The following is a 20239-nucleotide window of genomic DNA, read 5'->3' as shown; positions in this document are numbered from 1 at the left end:
AAGGAAAGGAAGACTGCAGTGGTGCGCTGGACTTGCAGAGGGAGAGAACAGACCTAGGGCTGCTGAGGGAAGGTCAGTGAAGGGGATACAGGGAAGAACTGAAATTTATGGTGGTGGACAGGCTGACAGTATTGATCTGATCATGACATCTTGGGTACAGGTGCTGAGAGTCAGCTTTGTGCCCCATGAGTATGTATAATCAATAAAAAAACTTAAAAAAAATTTTTTACTACTAGCTTTGTCTGGGAAAACCTAAGCCAAGCATTTCCTAGTTGTGGAAAATGCTGTGGAAACTCTGGCATAAGCAAACACACATATTGTCTGGAGAAACACAACCTCAACCCAGGACTCTTGGATTCCCCAAAATTAAGATGAGTCAATGAAAAAGCAAAATCCAAAATTACAAAGGCCATAAAGAATGAACACAACAAAGAAGAGTTGGCAGCAAACATTAGCAGAAATAACAACAACAAAATAGTAGAATAAGATCTCCAAGGATTTCAGATTAGAATTATCAGACTCAATATAAATACACACACATACACACACACTCTCTCTCTCTCTCTCTCTAGGTTTAATACTTAAAACAGAACATATAATTATAAAAAGAAATAAGAGACCATCAAAATGATCAGGGAAGTTCGAAAGAGCACACAAAGAGAACCTGTACAAAGAACATCATCATCATTATAAAATAAAGTATACTAAGCACCAGATCAGAAACAAGTACAAAGAATTAGTGTATTACACAGTTTCACTACAATATTTCTAGGTAGAGATTCCTTTTTAATTCTAAATCTGATATCCTTCATTAGATCTGAAAAACGTTCAGCCATCTTTTCCTTCAAATAATGTCTTTATCTAATTCTTTCTGTTCACTTCTCTGCAACTCTAATGAAAGCATTCTTCATTTTATATTTCATATCTTTTAATATTATTTATAGTTCCTTTGGTCTATACTTATTCTAAGTAACTTCTTAGTCCATATTCAAGTTCATTAACTCTTGCAACTTCATAGCATGTTTGAAAATTTTCATAATAAAGTGATGGGAAAAAAATGTACCCACCAAAAAAAACTCCACCAGCCATTCATGGTGTATAGGCTACTCCACTCAAACTTCAAGGCAAAGAAAATTCCAGTTTTACACAAATTCTTTCTGAGAATGGTAAAAGAGAGACCACTCTCCAACTCATTTTATTCAGGTTGTATTAGTTCAATACCAAAAGCAGATAAGGAAAGCATGAGACAAAAAATTTCTAGTGACTCATAGATGCAAAATATTCTAAGTAAAATGAACAAAGCAAATCTAACAAGTGAAAACAACACTGTGACCTAGTTAAGTTTACCTTAAGAGAGAATGGTTTAAGCCTAGAAAATCTATTAATATAATTCACCACATTAATAGAAAGGAGAAGAAGCATAAGATTTTCTCAACAGATGTAAGAAAAGTAGTTGAGTCTGTGGCCAAACCATCCTGATCACACCCGATCTCATCTGATCTTGGAAAACTACTTGATTAAATCCAACATCCATTTAAGATAGAAAGTCTGAGCAAATTAGGAATGTAATAAAATTCCTTTCTCCTAATAAAAAGTGGCTACAAGAACCCATGACAATCCTTATAATATATTGGTAAACATTTCAAACATACTGTACATAATCAACAACAAGAAATGGTTTCCCATTATTAGTTTCTACTCAAGGTTGTATTGGAAGTATGGAGTAAAAAAGAAACAAAAGTGCTTTTATTTGTTTTCTATATGATTTCTGACCGAGAATCTACAGACATTAGCAGATGTAATGTGAGTATTTGGCAAGGTTACAGAATCAACATATAAAAATCATTTTCACTCATATGAATCAGCAACAAACTGAAAATAATACTTTCTTTATCTAATTGTATTTACAAAAAGAACCAAAAACATAAAGTAGCTAAAAGTAAATATAATAAAATATGTGCAAAATCTTTCTTTAGAACAACATTATAAAACTTAATTGAAAGACACTGAAGACCTAAATAAATGGAAAGACATCATGTTCACAAACAGGAACACTCACTGCCACAAAGATATCACTTCTCCCGAAATGCATCAACAGATTCAATGTAATTCCAATTCCCAAAGGTTTTGGGTTTAAAGGGAAAGCAAAGGACCAAGAATAAACAAATAATTTTGAAAAATAACAAGGTATGTATTGGGGGTCTGCACTACCAAACATCAAAATTACTAAAAATGTATAGAAAATAAGATAGTGTGGTATTGGTGTAGAAATAGACAAGTAGACCAGTGGAAAAGAAGACAGTCCCAGAAACAAGCCCACATATAACATGGGAACTATAGATATATACAGTAGAACTGCAGATTATTGTGGAAGAATACACTATTAAATGAATGGTGCTAGGTTGACTAGTTACTTACACAGATAAAAATGGTACCAAATGGATCCCTACCTCACACCCTACACAAAAATTAATTTTAGGTAAATAAATACCTAAATGTGTAAAACAAAACGTCAAATTTTTATAAAGAAGCTAAAGATTAGATTTATATCCCTATGTAGAAAATAATTTCTTAAAACATAAAAAGAAAAAAAAAAAAAAAGAAAGAAAGAAAACGGGCCGACCCCGTGGCGCACTCGGGAGAGTGCAGCACTGGGAGCGCAGCAGTGCTCCCGCCGCGGGTTTGGATCCTATATAAGGATGGCCGGTGTGCTCACTGGCTGAGGACCGTACGGCCGGTCACAAAAAGACAAAAAAAAAAAAAAAAAAAAAAAAAACACATAAAAAGCATGTCATAAAGAAAAAGATACTTGAAGTTCATTACATTAAAATTATCAACCTCAAAAAAAGTAAAAGGGCAGGTGACAAATCTGTGGAAGATAAAAAAACATGTTTAAGTGGTAAAAAATGTGTAGAACATATAAAGAACTTTTAGAAATTAATAAGAAAATAATGCAATTTAAAAATGGGTAAGAGAAAAATAGGCAATTCACAAAAGAAATACAATCAGTAAATATATTTATAATCAGGATAATGCAAAGTATAATCATAGGGGACACCATTCTATATCTATCCAATAGGCAAAATTTGTATTGCTGATGATGTGGAGCAACAGGAATTCATATAAACTGCTTGCTGGTAGTACAATCACTTTGGAAAACAATACAGCAATATTTAACTATGTTAAAGATACTCTAAGAAATTCCGTAAAGTTGTAAAACCTTCACACATGTATCGAAGAGGACATGTTCAATACTATTCATTTCTTTTCGTATAAAAAAAAAGCTAATCTTATGTCCTTCAACAGGAAAATGGATAAATTTTGGTATACTCATTCAATGGGAGTGAAAATGAAGGACATAAAGCTTTATATACCAATATAAATGTATCTTGCAAAAAAAAGTTAATTACAGAAGAGAACCTACACTGTATCATATTTACAAAGTTTTGTAACATGTCAAAATGCTATAAGTATTTAGTGATAAACATATATATATGTGTAGCAAAAGTATAGAGATGCATGGGAATGAAAACCACAAAGCAGCATAGAGTTTAGCTGTAATGAGGAGGGAAAGAGTATATTTTATTTCTTAAACATGGATACTTACTCTATTATTCTTTTATTTTTGTGTATTTCTTATACTCTATTATTCTTTTATTTTTGTGTATTTCTTAAGTATTACATAATAATTACATAATTTATTACATAATAAATTGAAAAATAGAAAAACAAAAACAATAAAAGGATGTGCTATAAGAAACCAATCAATAATCTCTGGATAAGAACTATGTTTAAAGTTCTTTAAATAGGGCTGACTGGTTAGCTCAGTTGATTAGAGCATGGTGTTGATAACAGCAAGGTCAAGGGTTCGAATCCTCATACCAGCCAGTCAACAAAAAAACCTCCGAAAACAAACCAAAAAAAGTCCTTTAAATATAAGATAAATATAATAAAAAAAAGGTAAAAAACAGAATACCATGAAAGCAAGTCAGATTTTTCATAAGCTAGGTGTTACAATGGAGAGGTTGCTTGAAACCATCATAAGAAACTTTGTATCTATTCTTTTACCTGTCTCTTATATGTCTCAAGTTGACTTCGAGCTGCATTGGCCTTTCTTAACTCTTCCTCTAGACTGACAGTGTTCTGCATATACATAGTATTCTTCTCTTCTAAGAGTTTAACCTGCCGCCTCAAATCACCAAGATCTTCTAGCTTCTTTTTATAAGATTCCACTTGACCTTCTAGTTTAGACACTTTATCAGAAGAATGTCTAGAATGAAATGGGAAATTAAAAATAAAAAACACATCCATAGTTTTAAAGCTGTTTTAGACAGTGCTAAACCAAAAGAAATTGCCAGGAAACAACTCATTCTAATGAAATTATAAGACAAAAAATGCTTCCAGGTTAATTTTTTGCTTGGGTTAAAAAATATGAACAAAATTACAGCAAAATATGAAATGGAAAATTTTATATAATTTAAGAAGCAGGTAGGAAGGGGTAGCCAGCAGAGTTACACAGAGGACAAAAGTAAGTAAATTGTGCAGTGTCCAAATGACTCAGCAATTCGTATGTTATTAGTGACCATGGGAAGAGCAGTTTCAGTGGCATAGTGGGAGCAGGCAGTGACAAATTTTAGGGGGTTGAGGAAAGAATGTAAATTTTATCTTATATAATCTAAATTTGGTTCTGGAGAGAAGGAAGGAGTTATTTCTCTTTTTTTTTTTTTGAAGATTAAAGAGACCTAAATATGTGTGTATGTGAAAGAGGGAGATTCAAGGTGCAAAGAGAAATGATGTCCCTGTGTAAACAAGAGGGTTGGGACCCAGAACACTGAAGAAGGAATTAGCCTTGGACAGGAGGAAGAATAACTCTAGAAGCAAAAAAGAAAAGCAATGGGTGGGAATACAGGTAAGTCTAGAGGTGAAGGAGACAAGGAGTAGGTAGAGTTCAACAGTTCATGGTCTTTTCTTCTCTGTAAGAGGAGACACAGTCCTCGACTGAGACTGAGACCTGGGGAGAGGTGGTGGGGCAGCAGGCAGGTAGGTGAGCAGTTATGAAAACATTCAATGGCTGTGAAAGAAATGGGAGATGGAGCCATCAACTGATGAGGAGAAGGATGGTGGACCAGCAGAGAGAGTAAAGTTAACTAATTTGTACCGGGACAAAACTGTACCACTATGTGATTTTCTCTGTTCATTCTCAGTATTCAAAGAGCAAAAGTTGAAAATATAAAGGGTTGGAGGATCCAACAGAGAATGCACAGGAAGCAAGGAGGTGGAAAAATGAGGCAGGGGGTGAAGTACCTAGTAAGAGAACAAATGAGGGTGAAAAGGTCCAGCAGGGAAATGTCACAGCTTGCTGTGACAGTGTTATCTGAGAAAAAGGAAGATCAAGTTACTGAAGGGCTCAAAATTAAATAACAGGAGTAGTAAGAAGAAAAGCTGCAAAGCTACACAAGTATGAAGTGATGGTCAGAGATTAATTTCCATTTAACAAACAGTATATAGGACTTATTTACCAGATACCATTCCAAATGTTCACAAGTATAAAGTCACTTAATTCCTCATATAAATCTGAGGTAGGTGTGTGTATTATTTCTATTTTACAGATGGCAGAATGGATACACAGACGTTGAATCAATGGCAGCCCCAGAGTCTGATCCCAGGTGGCCTGGCTCTGAAGACACGCTGGTGTGCTCCAGGACCCTGCTGTGAAGGGAAGACCTGTACCTAAGCACGTCCATCTCATCTTTCAGCGACTGAGCGTCATCTGCCAGGGTGGTCAGCTCGTCATTCTGCTGCCGAAGTTCAGAGGTCTCCTTTTCTAGCTCTTCACAGCGTATTCGATAATCGTCTTTGGCTGCTTCTAGTCTGTAACCAAAACAAAACAGGCAAAAGAAAGCACCGTTCACTGTCTCATGATTCTCCTTAGAACAAACATGAAAATAAGCTCTTCCTGAATATGTGTCCTCCTTTTGTGGTCACCAGCTACATTGCCAAGTCTTAACTGTCATACAAATGGATCCCACTGTTCAAAGGCTCAGAAGAAGTTACAGCTGACCACCGTTCCACTGCCGGAAAGCCGGGCAGCAAGTAACGCTTTTCCAAAACACTGCAGATATAAATCATTCAAAGTCGTTATTTTTTGATTACAAAACATATTCCTTATTAAAAATCTGCAAAATTCAGAAAAGCAAAGAAAATAAAAATCATATTAATCCAGATAGGTAACAACTGTTGACATTTTTAGAGTATATCCTCCAGTCTAATTTCTATTCATAATTTCCCCCCAAAATATGGATATTACTATTTCTTATTAACCAGATTTGTTTACTTAACATACATCCTTCCTTTGCTTTACAAGGCTCTTTGTCTCTCATGTCAAATATTTTATCCAGACAATTATTACTTTTAATGTTATTTATATAAGTACTTAATGTACAGTTCTCAATTCGTATGTAATTCGTTAATTTTATACTTCATAGTTTCCACTTTTAGTGTATGCTTAGACAATTTTTTCTTTTAATCCTACATTTTCTGTTAGTACTTCTAATGTTTTCATTTTTGACATTAAAGTTTTTAATTTCCCTAGAATTCATTTCTGTATATGATGAAGTGTAGAAATCGAACTTCTCCTGCCAAAATATCTACCCTAAACCATTTAACAAGTAATCTAACCTTTCCCTAATGATTAGAAAATGATACCTTTATCAATATCATACCTTTTTCATATATTTGGATCAATTTGGGGACCTTTATTTGTGTCACTGATTTGTCTAAATTTCATGGCACCCATACTAAGCCATTTTAATTAGTATAGGTTTATAACACATTACAACACTGGATATGGCCAAGTGCTCCCTCATTTTCTACTTTGTTCTCAAAATGTTTTGGGAAATTTTTGCTCACTAATACTTCTAGATAGAACATAAAATTTGAATCGGAGTCAAATCCAAATTGCATAATAACTTAGGGAAAAATGACATTCTTAAAATGTTCCATTAAAAGCATGTTAAAATTTTAACTCTCTCCATATAGTAAAATATTTTTTACATATAATTTAGAAGTTTTCTTCATATAAGTCTCTCATATTACTTTAATTTTTTTTTTACTTTTCAGGTACTTATATATCTATAAATGAAAGTTTTTCTCGATGATACTAACTAGCTATTGCTAGAAAAGCCTACGACCTATGCAAATATGTTTTATAGCTACCCTCTCCCTGTGTTTTTTGGGTCTAAGAACTTTTCACTTTATTTTCTTATATTTTTAGGTAGACAAAAATATTATCTACAAATAATGTTCAATTAGTTTTTGTGCTTCCAACATTTTCATCTCATTTCTTATTTCATTCTCTAGAAAGGTAGTAACAGGAGCTAAAACTTATACAGCATCAGCCAGGTGACAATCTCAAGAGTACTTTAATATATTAACTTGTTTAATCCTTACAAAAATTCTAGAAGTTAGATAACTATCCTAGTAGACCATCTTAAGTTGAGGAAATGGGGTTATGCCCAGGGTTACAAAGCTACAAGTGGCAAAGTCAGGATTTTTAGAATGTCTAGAAAAAAGATTATTTTATACTTTCTATCTCCTTTAATCCATGGATTCAAGAAGTTATAATAATAGATTTAATAGTTACTGTAATAGATTTAATAATATTCAACAAGTTAATAATCCTGGGATAAAATTTATTTTAATACAGAGCTAGACTGAATTTGCTACTGATTTATGAAGGACTATTTAAAGAATATTTGTAAATGAGAGGCTGGTATTTTTCTTTTTTTATTTTTCTTAAAAATTTTGCTAACTTTGGTATAAGGGAGTGGGACATGGAGGTAAATGTTTATACTTGAGCTGTCATTGTTCTCTGAAATATTTAACTTTTTTCCCAAAAACTTCTGAATACCTGTATGCCCTTTACTAGATTTACACATTGTTAATATCTTGCCCCATTTGCTTTCGCTCACTCCCTGTCTGTATATACACATACATAAATTGCACACATACATTTTTGGGAGAAACTATTTGAAATTGAGCTGCAGAGGTCCTGACCCTTCATCTTTAAATAGCTCTGCAATAAGGACTTTTTTTTTACATAACCACAATACCATAGTCACAACTAAGACAATATTAATTCAATATTATTATCTAATATGTAGCCTATATTATAATTTCCCCAACTAAATAAATGTCTTTTATAATTCCTTCTCCAAAGATCCAATGAAAGTTTACACATTATCTCTAGTAATAACATCTCTGTAGTCCCTGTCTTATTTTGTGCTTATAACATTGACTTATTAGAGTAGTCTAGGTCATGTTATAGGATATTCCTTATTCCGACTGTTTCTTCATGATTAGATTCACGTAAAATATTTGGCAAAAACACTACTTCGGTAACTTACAGTTGTGTACTTATAGTATCATGTAACAAGGCACATATTGTCAGGCTGTCCCATTAGCAGTGTTACTGAATTTGATGACTGATTTAAGGTGATTACTACTAGATCCTCTTCCTTTATAATACAAATAATCTACGGAACTTAAATTTTAAAAGTGCTAAAAATTAAAAAAAAAAAAAAAAATTGAAAGCCCAATGTCATAATAAAAATGAGCCAGAAGTATTCTATCTGGCTATAAAGAACAGCTAATCAAAAATATTGAGATACATTATTAACATGAAGTACTGATAAAGTACTTGAGTTGTTAAAGTACTTCAAAATATAATATTACAAATATGTACTCTGAAACAATAAAAGCATTAAACACTATTTCCTTTATAATGAAAATGTAAGACAATACCAAACACCGATTCCCCTACACCATAATTTAAAAATCAGCCACAATTTAGAAACAAAAGGAAAAAGTAATACTTGGATTTTATCATCTATTGATTCTATCTTAGGAAATCAAGATGCAGATGAAGGGTTCTCAAACTTTTCGGTCTCAGGACTCCACCTCAATCTTATAATTACTGAGTACCCAAGAGAACTTTGGGTTATATAGGTTTTATCTACCTATACTTAGCATATTAGAAATTAAAACAAGGGCCGGCTTGTGGCTCACTTGGGAGAGTGTGGTGCTGATAACGCCAAGGCCACGGGTTCGGAACCCTGTATAGGGATGGCCGGTTGTCTCACTGGGTGAGTGTGGTGCTGACAACACCAAGTCAAGGGTTAAGATCACCTTACCAGTCATCTTTAAAAAAACAAACAAAAAAAAAGAAATTAAAACAAAAATTTTAAATGTATTAACTTAGTTCGTTGAAAATGATAGTAATAAACCCATTATATTAATAAAACCAACATACTGGTTATGAAAAATAACTATTTTCTAAAACAAAAAAGTGAGAAGAGTGGCATTGTTTTACATTTTTACAAGTCTAATATCTGGTTTCATAGAAGACAGTTGGGTTTTCATATCTGTTTCTACAGTCATCTGCTGTTTTTGCTGGTTTTGCCTGAGGTATATGAAGAAAATCCAGCCTTGTACAGATCGCAGTCGGAAGAGAGAAGAGCTTGCAGACTCTGAAATGGTCTCAGAGAACCTCCAGGGATCCCCTGACCACACTTAGAACTGTGATGTTGACCACAGGGAATGGATTATTTGTAAGGCTTCTGAGAAAACTATTAATGAAAAGCTTTTTTATTTTTTCCTGTTAAGGCAAAAACAAAGGAAAAAAAAAACCCAGAAACATTTCATTGAGGGATAACAAAGTACAGCAGATATGCTACTATACTAAGTTACTGGGTAAAATAAAAATCTAATTGATATTTAATTTCTCTTTTCTGTCTTAGTCCTGGAAATCAATGGCTAAGTAAAAAACAGGTCATAAGGCACTTTCTAGTAAATAACAAAATATTTTCATCATACTGCTAAGTCTTTCAATTTTGTGGTTCTGTTTTGTCCCAGAGAACACCAAATTTTACCTTTTCTTCACTACCCAATTTTTTCCTATTGGCCTTTTACTCTCCCAGCTGATGTACTTGGAAGACTATTCCCACAAATCGTGACTGTCCTTTTAAATCAGCTTTTAAATAAGTCTATGTCTATAAACTGTGTACCTAGCCTTTGTATCCTTAAACCATGTGCCTGAAAAGGGCATCAGTCTCTTTAAAGTCCCTCCCTGTATTTTTATGGCACCTGGTCCTTTAAAAATACACACTTACCTTGAAATCCATACTCTGATGAGTTTGTGGTCTACTCTGTCCAGTTACGTTTTATGTTAAAAGAAATTTTAGATTTCGGGTAAATTTAATCTTTCTGGTGATTGCTCCAACTCACCTTTAGATCCCTTGTTATAGGTCAAATGTGTCCCTGGTACCAGTTGTAAGAGTGTTAAGAAGGTGTGAAATCTGATTATGGTATTTGAAAGATGAGGCCTTAAGAGGTGGTTGGATCATGAGGACTGTGACCTCGTGAATGGACTGATCCATTCATGGAGTAACGGGCTGATGGCTTAATGGGTTGTCAAGGGTGTGACTCTAATGTCTTTATAAGAGGAGCTAGTGAGAGCACTAACTCCCTTTATAAGAGGAGTTAGTGCTCTAGCTCATGCCAGTCTCACCATGTGACACCCTGGTCACCATAAGACTGTAGAAACTCCCGACCAAGAAGAAGATCCTTATCAGATGTGTTCCCTGAACCTTGGACTTCCCAGCCTCCAAAACTGTAAAATAAATTTTCTTCATAAATTACAAAGTTTCAAGTATTCTGTTATAAGCAACAGAAAACAGACTAATATAGAAAACTGGTACTGAGAAGTGGGGTGTTGCTCATAACAAAACCTGAAAATGCAGAAGCAGCTTTGGAATTGGATAACAGGCAGTGGCTGGAAGAATTTGGAGGAGCAAGCTAGAAAAAGCCTAGATTCTGGTGAGGGCTTATTAGAAGACAAGAAGACCAGGGAAAGTCTGAAAGGTCTTATAGACTGGTTAAGTAGTGGTGACCAGAATGCTGATAGAAATATGGACAGTAAAGGCCGTTCAACGGGGGTCTCAGATGTAAATGAGAAGGAGCTTATCGGAAACTGTTGCAGAGATCAGCCTTGTTATGAACTAGCAAAGAACTTGGCTGGATTGTTTAGATGCCCAAAAGCTTTACGGAAGGTAGAACTTCAAAGTGATGAACGAGGGTACCTGGTGGAAGAAATATCTAAGCAGCAAAACATTCAGGCAGCTGCATGGATACTTCTAATAGCCTATGTTGAGTTATGGCAGTAAAGGCATGATGTAAAGGCAGAATTTGTAATTAAAATGGAAGCAGAGAGTAAAAAGCTCAAAAACTCTCAGCCTGGCCACATAAAGAGTGAAAAAGTGTGTTCAGGAGAGGAAACCAAGGATGTAGCCCAGTGTCCATTTGCTAAGAAGATCAGGACAGAAAGAAGGAATCATCAAGACAGCAGAAGAAAGACCTTGAAGGCATTTCAGAGGTCTTCGAGGCTGCCCCTCCCATCACAGACCCAGAGGCCTAGGAAGACAGAATGGTCTTGGGAACAGGCCTGAGGTGCCCTCCACAGGTTTGCTGCCCAGGGTCACCTCCAGATGTGGCTCTCCACACCAGTACCCTGGCTACTTTGGCTGCTCTGCCCCAGGTGCTGCTGGACCTGCTGTTTTGGAACATACAAGCCAGAAACCTTGACGGTGTCCACGTGGTTTGACGGTGTCCACGTGGTATTAAGTCTGCAGGCTTACAAAATGCCAGAAAGCTATGGCGACATGAACAGCCTCCACCCAGATTTCAAAGGATATATGGAAAAGCCTGGAGGCCCAGGAAGAGATCTGTTACAAGGGCGAAGTCACCACAGACTGCCTTTACTAGAGTGATGCCGAGAGGAAATGTGGGGTTGAAGATGCAGCAGAGAACTCCCACCAGGGCCATGCCTAATGGAGCCGTGGGAACAGGACCACCAATAAGACCACAGAACTGTAGAGCTACTGGTGTGCAATGCCAGCCTGGGAGAGCCAAAACATGAGCTACACCCAGTAAAGCCATAAGGGTAGGGCTGCCCGAGGACTTGGGGGCCCAACCCCCATACCAGCATGCAGAGGATGTCAAACATGGGAGTCAAGGTACATGATTTGCCAGCTTTGAGATTTAATACCTCCCCTGCTGGGTTTCGGACTTGCTTAGAACCTGTTAATCCTTTCTTTTGGCCTATTTCTCCCTTTTTGCATGGGAAAATGTACCCTATTCTTGTCCCACCATTGTATCTTGGAAGTAGATAACTTGTTTTGATTTCACAGAAGAGACCTTGGATTTTTTGAGTTGGTGCTACTACAAGTTAAGACTTTGGGGCTAAAGGGATAAAATGAATGTATTTATATGTAAGAAAGATATGAACTTTAAGGGTAAAGGGTGAAATGGCTATGGGGCCAACATGTCCCCCAAAACTTCATATATTGAAAACTTGATCCCCATTCTAACAGTGTTAAGAGGGTAGAAATTCTAATTGTGGTATATGAAAGGTGGGGCCTTTGAAAGGTGACTGGAAGGGGGTTCAACGTTGATATATGTTGATCAAATCAATATTATTAGCATATACATTATTACAAATCATAGTCATTCTTTATGCCTTATCAAATCTCTCCCGATCCCCCTTTCCTTCCCCCCTGCCCACCTCTGATAACCCTAGATTTCTTCTCTCCTTCTGAAAGAGATCAACTCTGTGATCTCTTGCCTAGATGATCTGCCCAATGCTGAGAGAGGTATGTTCAGGTTCCCGACTATTATTGTAGCATAGATGCTGCTTCTATGACTCTGGAATGGGCTTTGTGGAGAGAGACATACTCTTCTTTTCTTTGGTCTCTGCTGGTGACACTCCTTGTGTCAATGCACTCACATGGCTGGCAGGCCATCTGCATGGTGATTGTAGAGTCTAGCCACTTTTGTGGCAGCCGTGGCTATTGTGGAGGATGTGGTGGGCCACCCACATGGAAGTAGGGTACTCCTTGCCTGGCTGTGGGAAGAAGGGTCGGTCCCAAGCTGCATACCTCAGGACCCTGGGCGGGCCCCGTGGCAGTGGAGGCATGCCTGGTTGCAGGAGGAGGGATTGGTCCCCAGCTCCATCTGTTTTTATATTCTAAGATGTTGCAGAGCATTTTGGTGGGAAGGGAAGAAGGAAAGGGGGAAGGAAACGGTTGGAGGAGGAAGGGGGGGCATGGTTGAGGTCCGTGTCATCCCCCTCATTCCTGCAGGGGAGACCAGGAGGCTTCCAGTGGTGGCTTTGTTGTTGCTGGGCTGAATGCAGATGTCAAGGGGGGTGTGGCCAAAGCCCTCAGCCCCCACTGCTCTGGCTCAGGAGCCCAGGGTGTTTCCTGCGGCAGCTTGGTGGTTGTCGCTGGGCTGATTGTGGGTGTCGGGGGGCATGGCTGAGGCCCTCGACCCTCCCCGCTCCCTGTCTTGGGGGCCCAGGGGGCTTCCAGTCCTTCTAGGTTTTATAGGTGTTCTTTGGTGGTATTAGACCTTTACTAGTTAATATCAAACTTTGTCTCTGGTCTGTGGGTATTTTGTTTTTTTCCAGTTCTGTGTTGGATTATTTGCTATTCCCACCACTTAAACTCTGCACTGGAACTAATTTGTTGTCCTTTGCTTACTTCTAAAATGGGGGAACTCCCTGTGGGGACCAGCACTTGAGCCCTGTGGTTGAGCTAAATTGCTGCTTTGCTGCTGATTCCCTGGGGAAGGCTTTTGGTGCAGCTCAGGTTTTAATGGTTGACTTTGTAGGTACTTCCAGGTCTTGGAGGTCCCTTACACCAGGGCTGTGTAGGAACTCTGGTCTGGACGTGAGTCTTTTCAGCAACTTGCACTCCCTGCAGTTCTATATTCCTGACCAGTCTCCACTGAGTGGTCCTATGCTGATTGGAGGGAAGATCAGCTGTCCTTGCTGTGCCCCAGTGGTCCCCTAGTGGCCCGTCTCCCCCACTGCCCGTGCTCCAAACACTTCCCATGGGACAGACTGTGCTCTGGTCCTTTGTGATGACTCAATGGCCTCTGAGCAGCTTCTTTTTTCAGTTGTTGTGGCCCCTCACTCCTATGGGGGTCCGCGGGAACCCTGTTAGTGGTCTTGCTGGCCTGGGAGCCACCAAGGCCCTCTTCTCCCCTGCTGCCTCTAAGCAACTTCATATGAATGGCACAGCTGTGGCTTTTGCCAGCTCTTGCTCTGTGTGCTCAGCAAGGCCAGCCTTGAATGCAGCCGGGATTCGAAATGGTAGGAGTGGTCCTTTCTTTCTCTCATCGTGACTTCTCCTGCCTTCATGCACTCCGTAAGTCTCTCCTTTTCTTTCCCCTGAGCTCCAGTGGCCCCAGCTTGGCAGTCGTTCCTTTTTAATAGCTGTAAATTGGTTGATTTGTTGGAGAGAGTGACACTGGGGACCATCTATTCTGCCATCTTCTCTGATGGCTTTAAAAGGAGGGCAAGTGAGAAGGTAAGTTCTCTTGCTCGTGCCATTCTTGCCATGTGACACACTGGTCACCACAGGACTCTGCTGAGACTCCCCACCAAGAAGGTGGCCCTCATCAGATGTGTTCCCTAAACCTTGGATTCCCCAGCCTCCAAAACCATAAGAAATAAATTGTATTTCTTTGTACATTTATGATCCATTCAGTTTCAGGTATTCTGTTATAAGCAACAGAAAATGGACTAATGCTTCACTAGTGTTCTTTCTCTGTCTTCCTCTAATTTTTTCTCAGTTTGATTTTGGTTGCCACAAAGCTCCAGGGTGGGGTGGGATAGAGGTGTGGGATGCCGGGGTGGTGTTTGGTTTCTTCCTTTCACTCATAGTTATTTAATACTTGGGGCATTCTGTCTTCATATAATATACATTCATTACATGACCGTATAGCTTTGATACAATTTTTTTCAGATGTGAAGTTATTTCATGTCATGTGGGGAGATTTTGGGAAGTTGTTCATTATACAACCTCCTTGGTCTTTAGCTACCCAGAAGTCCTAACACTATGTTCTTAACTTTAAGTGATAGTTACCAACTTTTAAAAAACTGGATTTTAATGAGTGGTCTTTTACCTGAATGTTTCTTCTTGGAGCTGTTCTAATTGAGTTTGGAGTTGCAAGTGTCTTCTTCCTGCTGGACTGTTAGGATCTTCTATAGAATCAGATTGATTGAGTCTTTCCATTAATATCTGATTCTCTGCTAACAAACTACTTTTCTCCTCTTGCAATGCTGCAACCTGTTGGAATATAGGAGGGCAGCAATTACTTCTTCCAGTTACACTAGCATCAGCTTAATCACCTGTTAACAACCATTATGAATTAAAGCCTATTTTTAAGGAAGTATAATCAATGTCCACTTAAAACATTTATATTATCTTGAAATATTGCACATAAAGAGTAATATGTAAGAGTAAGAGAATTCACTCTTTATTTCACATTTGAAAAGACTTCACCAAAGAAGATATATAGATGGCAAAATAAGCACACAAAAAGATAATCATCATTAGTCATCTAGAAAATGAAAATTAAGACCACAATGTTATGCCACTACACTCCCACTGAAATGGATAAAATTAAAAGGACTGACTATACAAAGTGTTGGTGAAGAGGAGAACAAACGGAAGTCTCATACACTTCTGGAAAGAATATAAAATGCTCCAAACACTTTCAAAAGGAGTTTAGCAACTTCTTAAAAAATTAAACATGCAACTACCATATGATTGATTCAGCGATTGCACTCCTAGGTATTTACTCAAGAGAAATAAAAGCATATGCTCACACAAAGATTTAATAAGCAATGTTTGGAACAGCTTCATGTGTAATAGAGAAAACTGGAAACAACCCAAAAGTTTATCAGTGAATGAACAGATTAATAAACTGTTGTATATCCATACGATAAAACACTATTCAGCAATAAAAAGAACTAATTATTGATACTGACAACATGAATGAATTTCAATATAATGAAAGAAGCCAGACCAAAAGAAGGTTTATGCTGTATAGTTCCTTTTATATACAATTCTATCAAATACAAGCTAACCTACAACGACAGAAAACAGACCTGGGCACTGGAGGCGGGATTATAAAGAGGAGGAAACTTTTGCAGGGTGATAGGTTCATCATATTGATTGTGGTGATGGCTTCAAAACACATCAAAATTGAACACTTCAAATATGAGCAGTTTACTGTATGTCAATTATATCTCAATAAAGCTGTAAAAACAAAAGTTGCTTGCTTTTTCTGTTTCTTGAATGTGTTCTATTCTAGTTGGGCTGTTGGGCCTACCATCCTATCAAAACCGCTCATCAGATCACTAATGATCTCCATGTTGCTAAGACTGACAACACGTGACACAACTGACCGTCCCCTTCTTGTAGCTTGGCTTCCAGGACACCCAACTCTCCGGGATTCTATACCAACTCAGTGGTCTCTCCTTCTTTTTCCCCTTAGTTAAAATTTCTCTTCATTTCTTCGCCACTGGAGTCCCCATAGCTTTTCTTTTCTAAATATAGCAATGGCTTCTGGTTTTGTGGCTGTTAGCACCATCTATTTACTGACAACTCACACACTTCTATTTCTAGCATGGAACTCTGAACTAGACATCATTTCCACTTGTATATGGAACAGGCATCTCATGTTTACATTTTCCAAACGAAACTCTTAATTAACCCACCCCTGGTCCTTCCACAGTCTTTCCCATTTCAGTAAAGGGTAACTCTGTTCTTCCAGTTGCTCAGCCAAAATCCTTAACACCAATATCCAATCTGTCAGCAAATATCACTGGCTCTACCTTCAAACATCTTTTGACCATTTCTCAGCGTCTCTGCATCCTGATCAAAGCCAACACAAGTTTTCTCCTGGATTATTGTGATAGCCTCTTAATTGGTTTCCCTGATTTGCCCCTGCTTCCCTTAGGTCTGCTCTCCACATAGCAGCCATACTCTTCTATTAAAATAAAACAGATCACATGACTACTTGCTCAAAATCCTCCAATGGCTTCCCATGTTACTCAAAGTCTCTTCAAAGGCCTCTCCAGACTAGCTTCCTCACCCTATTTCCCCACAACCCCTTCTACTCTTGGTATTCTCATCTTGCTGATTCTTGAATACATTAGTCACACTCCTACCTCAGGGGCTCAGCACTTAGCCTGTAATGCTCTTTCCCCAGAAATATGGGAGGCTTGCTCCCTAACCTATTTGAGATTTTACTAACGTGTCACTTTCTCAGGGGGACCCATGTTGACCACCCAATTTAAAATTAACTTTCTCTACTCTGTACTCCTTGCTTTACTCTTCTCTGGAATACCTATGGCCACATAACATACCATATTTTTATGTTGTTAATGTCTGTCATCTTTACTAGACAGTGAGCAAGCTGGGGGCAGGGATGTTTTATCTATCACTGTTTCCCCCCATCTTTGCTGAATCTATAGCAACTAGAACTGTGCATGGCACATAGGGGGTGCTCAGTAAGTGTCTGTTGGATAAATGAATGAAACTGAAATGCCAGCTCTATAATTTGTCATATTTTAAAAAATGCATGAGTCCTTTTTGGGCTCTATTCTATGTTTCTGGTCTATTTCATTCATTTCTGTTCTTTCCATTCTTCTTTTTAAAATAAATATTGAAGGCTTTAATTCTAAATTCTAAAAATTCATCTCTTTGCTAATTCCTAACTTTAAATGCACATTGGTCAGACAGTATGATGTGTATGACACAGATTCTTTGAATTTTGTTGGGAATTGCTTTATTAGCTGGTACGTAGTCCATTTATAAGAAGACTGATAATATGAGAATTATCAGACTAGATAACATTGCTAAAATATCTTAATTCAATGTATATGGCAGAATGCCTTTTTATACACACAGAAAAAGGAGACTAATTTTGAAAATATGTAAATACAATTTATTTAAGAGAAAAGCAAACAAGGCAAAGGACTTTAAAATGAAAAGCTACAATTTCCTGTTGAGTTTTCCTTCTCTCCAGAGACTAGCTTTTAATTGTTCCTAATTTTACTGCTTCTGGATGTTACTTTATGTCTCTTAAATAATGTTATACACCATTATTTCTTGATTTATAACCTTAGATATTATCTAGTGACTATCTCCTCTAACATGTTAAATTACAATTGTACCGCTATTCTCACTTTCACTTCCTTCACTGATCACCTCTGCAATTTTAAACAACTACTTAGTGATTTATTTCACTCAATCACCCACCCACCTGCTCCTTCATTCATTCAAACACCCATTGTGTGCCTCATACATGCTGGGCACTGCCGTGCTATTCTAGGTGCAAGGGACACAGTGATTAACAAAACAGAGCAAGTTCTTAGTCCCATGTGTTATGTATTCGAAACAAATCATAGTAAATATATAAACAAAAACAAACCATATTAAGAGAGAAAGTAAATTAATAAATACATGCAAAAACTACAATGAAAAGTACAACGCAGAGGGTTAAAATGAGAATAACAGATGAGAATGAGTGATAATTTTGGATTAGATGACCATGGAAGGCCTTTCTGAAGAGATCTGATGCCCAGTGAAAATTTTATGATGTATAAATCAGGTGATTTTGAGCTGAGATAGAAAGACTAGGAAGAGGCAGCCATATAATGACTGCTGCCCCACAGCGGTGGCTCCTGACTCCCTGCCTGGTAAGATGAGGACATAAGTGATCCTCTCCTTCCCTCATCTCTCCTGCTCTCTACTTCTCAACCTCTGCCATCTGTATGTTTACTTTTATGACAATGTTCCTCTATAGGACAGGTGTAAATCTTGAGAACTAGCAAAGTTTGTTATCCCATTAAAGATTACGTATGATGACTGTGTTATAACCGTTTTCCGCAGGGCAAAGCATGTTGGGGGGCCACCCCCTTTCTTCTTGTAACCTCTCTGTTTCACTACTGTTCACTCTGCAATATGTCCACAACAGGGACTGGCAAACTGTTCTGGTGTAAAAGACCAAATAGTAAACGTTTTAGGTTTTGAGAAGTCTCTGTGGCAAGAACTCTCCTCTTTAGGCAGCACAAAAGCAGCCACAGACAATACATAATGAATAAGTGTGGCTGTGCTCCAATAAAATTTTATTTATAAAGACAGACAGCAGGCTGTAATTTGCCAGTCCCACCACAGAACTTTAATTTTACATTATCAAAGATAATACTTGTATTCTGCTTCTAAAATAATAAAACTCTTATTTATAACTCTTAGCACTTGTGTATAGTTAAATTCTAAGACTATACTTACATTGTGAGTATGGGAATATTATTTCTATACAACCCAAGCATGCTATGGTGACACTTCCTTCTGTATGCACCCAATACAATGACCAACTCCTTGCCTTTCAAAGTAAAGTGCTTCTTCTGATATAAGATATTTTGAGCTCTTTGTATGCATAGCTAGCTTTAACAAAGATCAAAACATGGTCAATTATATCTCATGTGTACCTCCATCCATATCCATTCCCCCCACTTAAGTAAATTACAAATAGTCTTATTTCTTATTTTTGTCTTCTAATTTGTGAGAGATTTCCTTGACTTTATCTTTATTTTACTGAATTTCTTATTTTGGGTGAGATTAAAAAGAAAAATCTCTCTTACTCCCGCAAATATCTCTATTTGCTCTAGGGCTAGTTTTCTGTTTATCTTGATCCTTTTTTCCTTTTGTAATGCAGGTTTTCCTTACATTTAAGAATCAGTCAATAGCAAGGGTAATTGGAAACGATGAATTCAAGGGCTTCCTTCACTTTAGGGTTTATCCCCAAAATGATGACGTTTATCTAAATTAGGGAACCCAGAAAGGCTCACTCTAACCTCTCCATACTCCATCTGCTTAATTTCTTTAGAAAAGAAATCCCCCTGATTTGGAACCTATAGGTCAGTCCGTATGTCATGGGTGACACAACTGAGGGGCTTAGTCATTCTACGTAATATCTCCAGCTGCAGCTCACTTTGGCCTTCCACCGAACCTGTGGTCTCTGGCATTCTGCTACAGCAGCTCCCTCCAGCCCCCTCTAGGGGTGTCCCTGCCTACTGCACTCTTTGCTCCTTTTAGCCATTCAGCACTTTCCCGCTACCTTTGGCTTTCAGAGGTGCTGGAGACTGGCGCCATGGTGGAGCTGGCTGTGACCAAACTGATGGTAAAACATTCACCTCTTATGAGCTGGCTGTGAGACTACGAGTAACTTGAAGTCAGCCACTGTGAGAGTATATATGCTATGTAAATTGGCAAACACTACAAATCAGAGCTTTTAAAAATCACTCCCACCCCCCTAGAGGGGCAGT

The 20239-nt window shown here is 37.7% G+C and overlaps 1 protein-coding gene across 4 annotated transcripts in view; it reads right to left on the bottom strand.

Annotated features, from left to right (window-relative positions):
• Positions 1-20239, bottom strand: part of HOOK3 (hook microtubule tethering protein 3) — a 117378-nt gene that overhangs the window by 46702 nt on the left and 50437 nt on the right. For all 4 annotated transcript variants that reach the window (XM_063080037.1, XM_063080039.1, XM_063080038.1 and 1 more), the window contains exons 9-11: positions 15025-15188; positions 5731-5871; positions 4069-4270 (exon numbers count right to left, since the gene is read on the bottom strand). In XM_063080037.1, coding sequence (XP_062936107.1) covers positions 4069-4270; positions 5731-5871; positions 15025-15188 — 507 coding nt within the window. The remainder of the gene's footprint in view (positions 1-4068; positions 4271-5730; positions 5872-15024; positions 15189-20239) is intronic.

The sequence above is a fragment of the Cynocephalus volans genome, chromosome 15, assembly GCF_027409185.1.
Source record: "Cynocephalus volans isolate mCynVol1 chromosome 15, mCynVol1.pri, whole genome shotgun sequence".
Taxonomy (NCBI): domain Eukaryota; kingdom Metazoa; phylum Chordata; class Mammalia; order Dermoptera; family Cynocephalidae; genus Cynocephalus; species Cynocephalus volans.
Note: the sequence above shows the minus strand (reverse complement) of the source record. Positions and strands in the feature narration are given on the sequence as shown.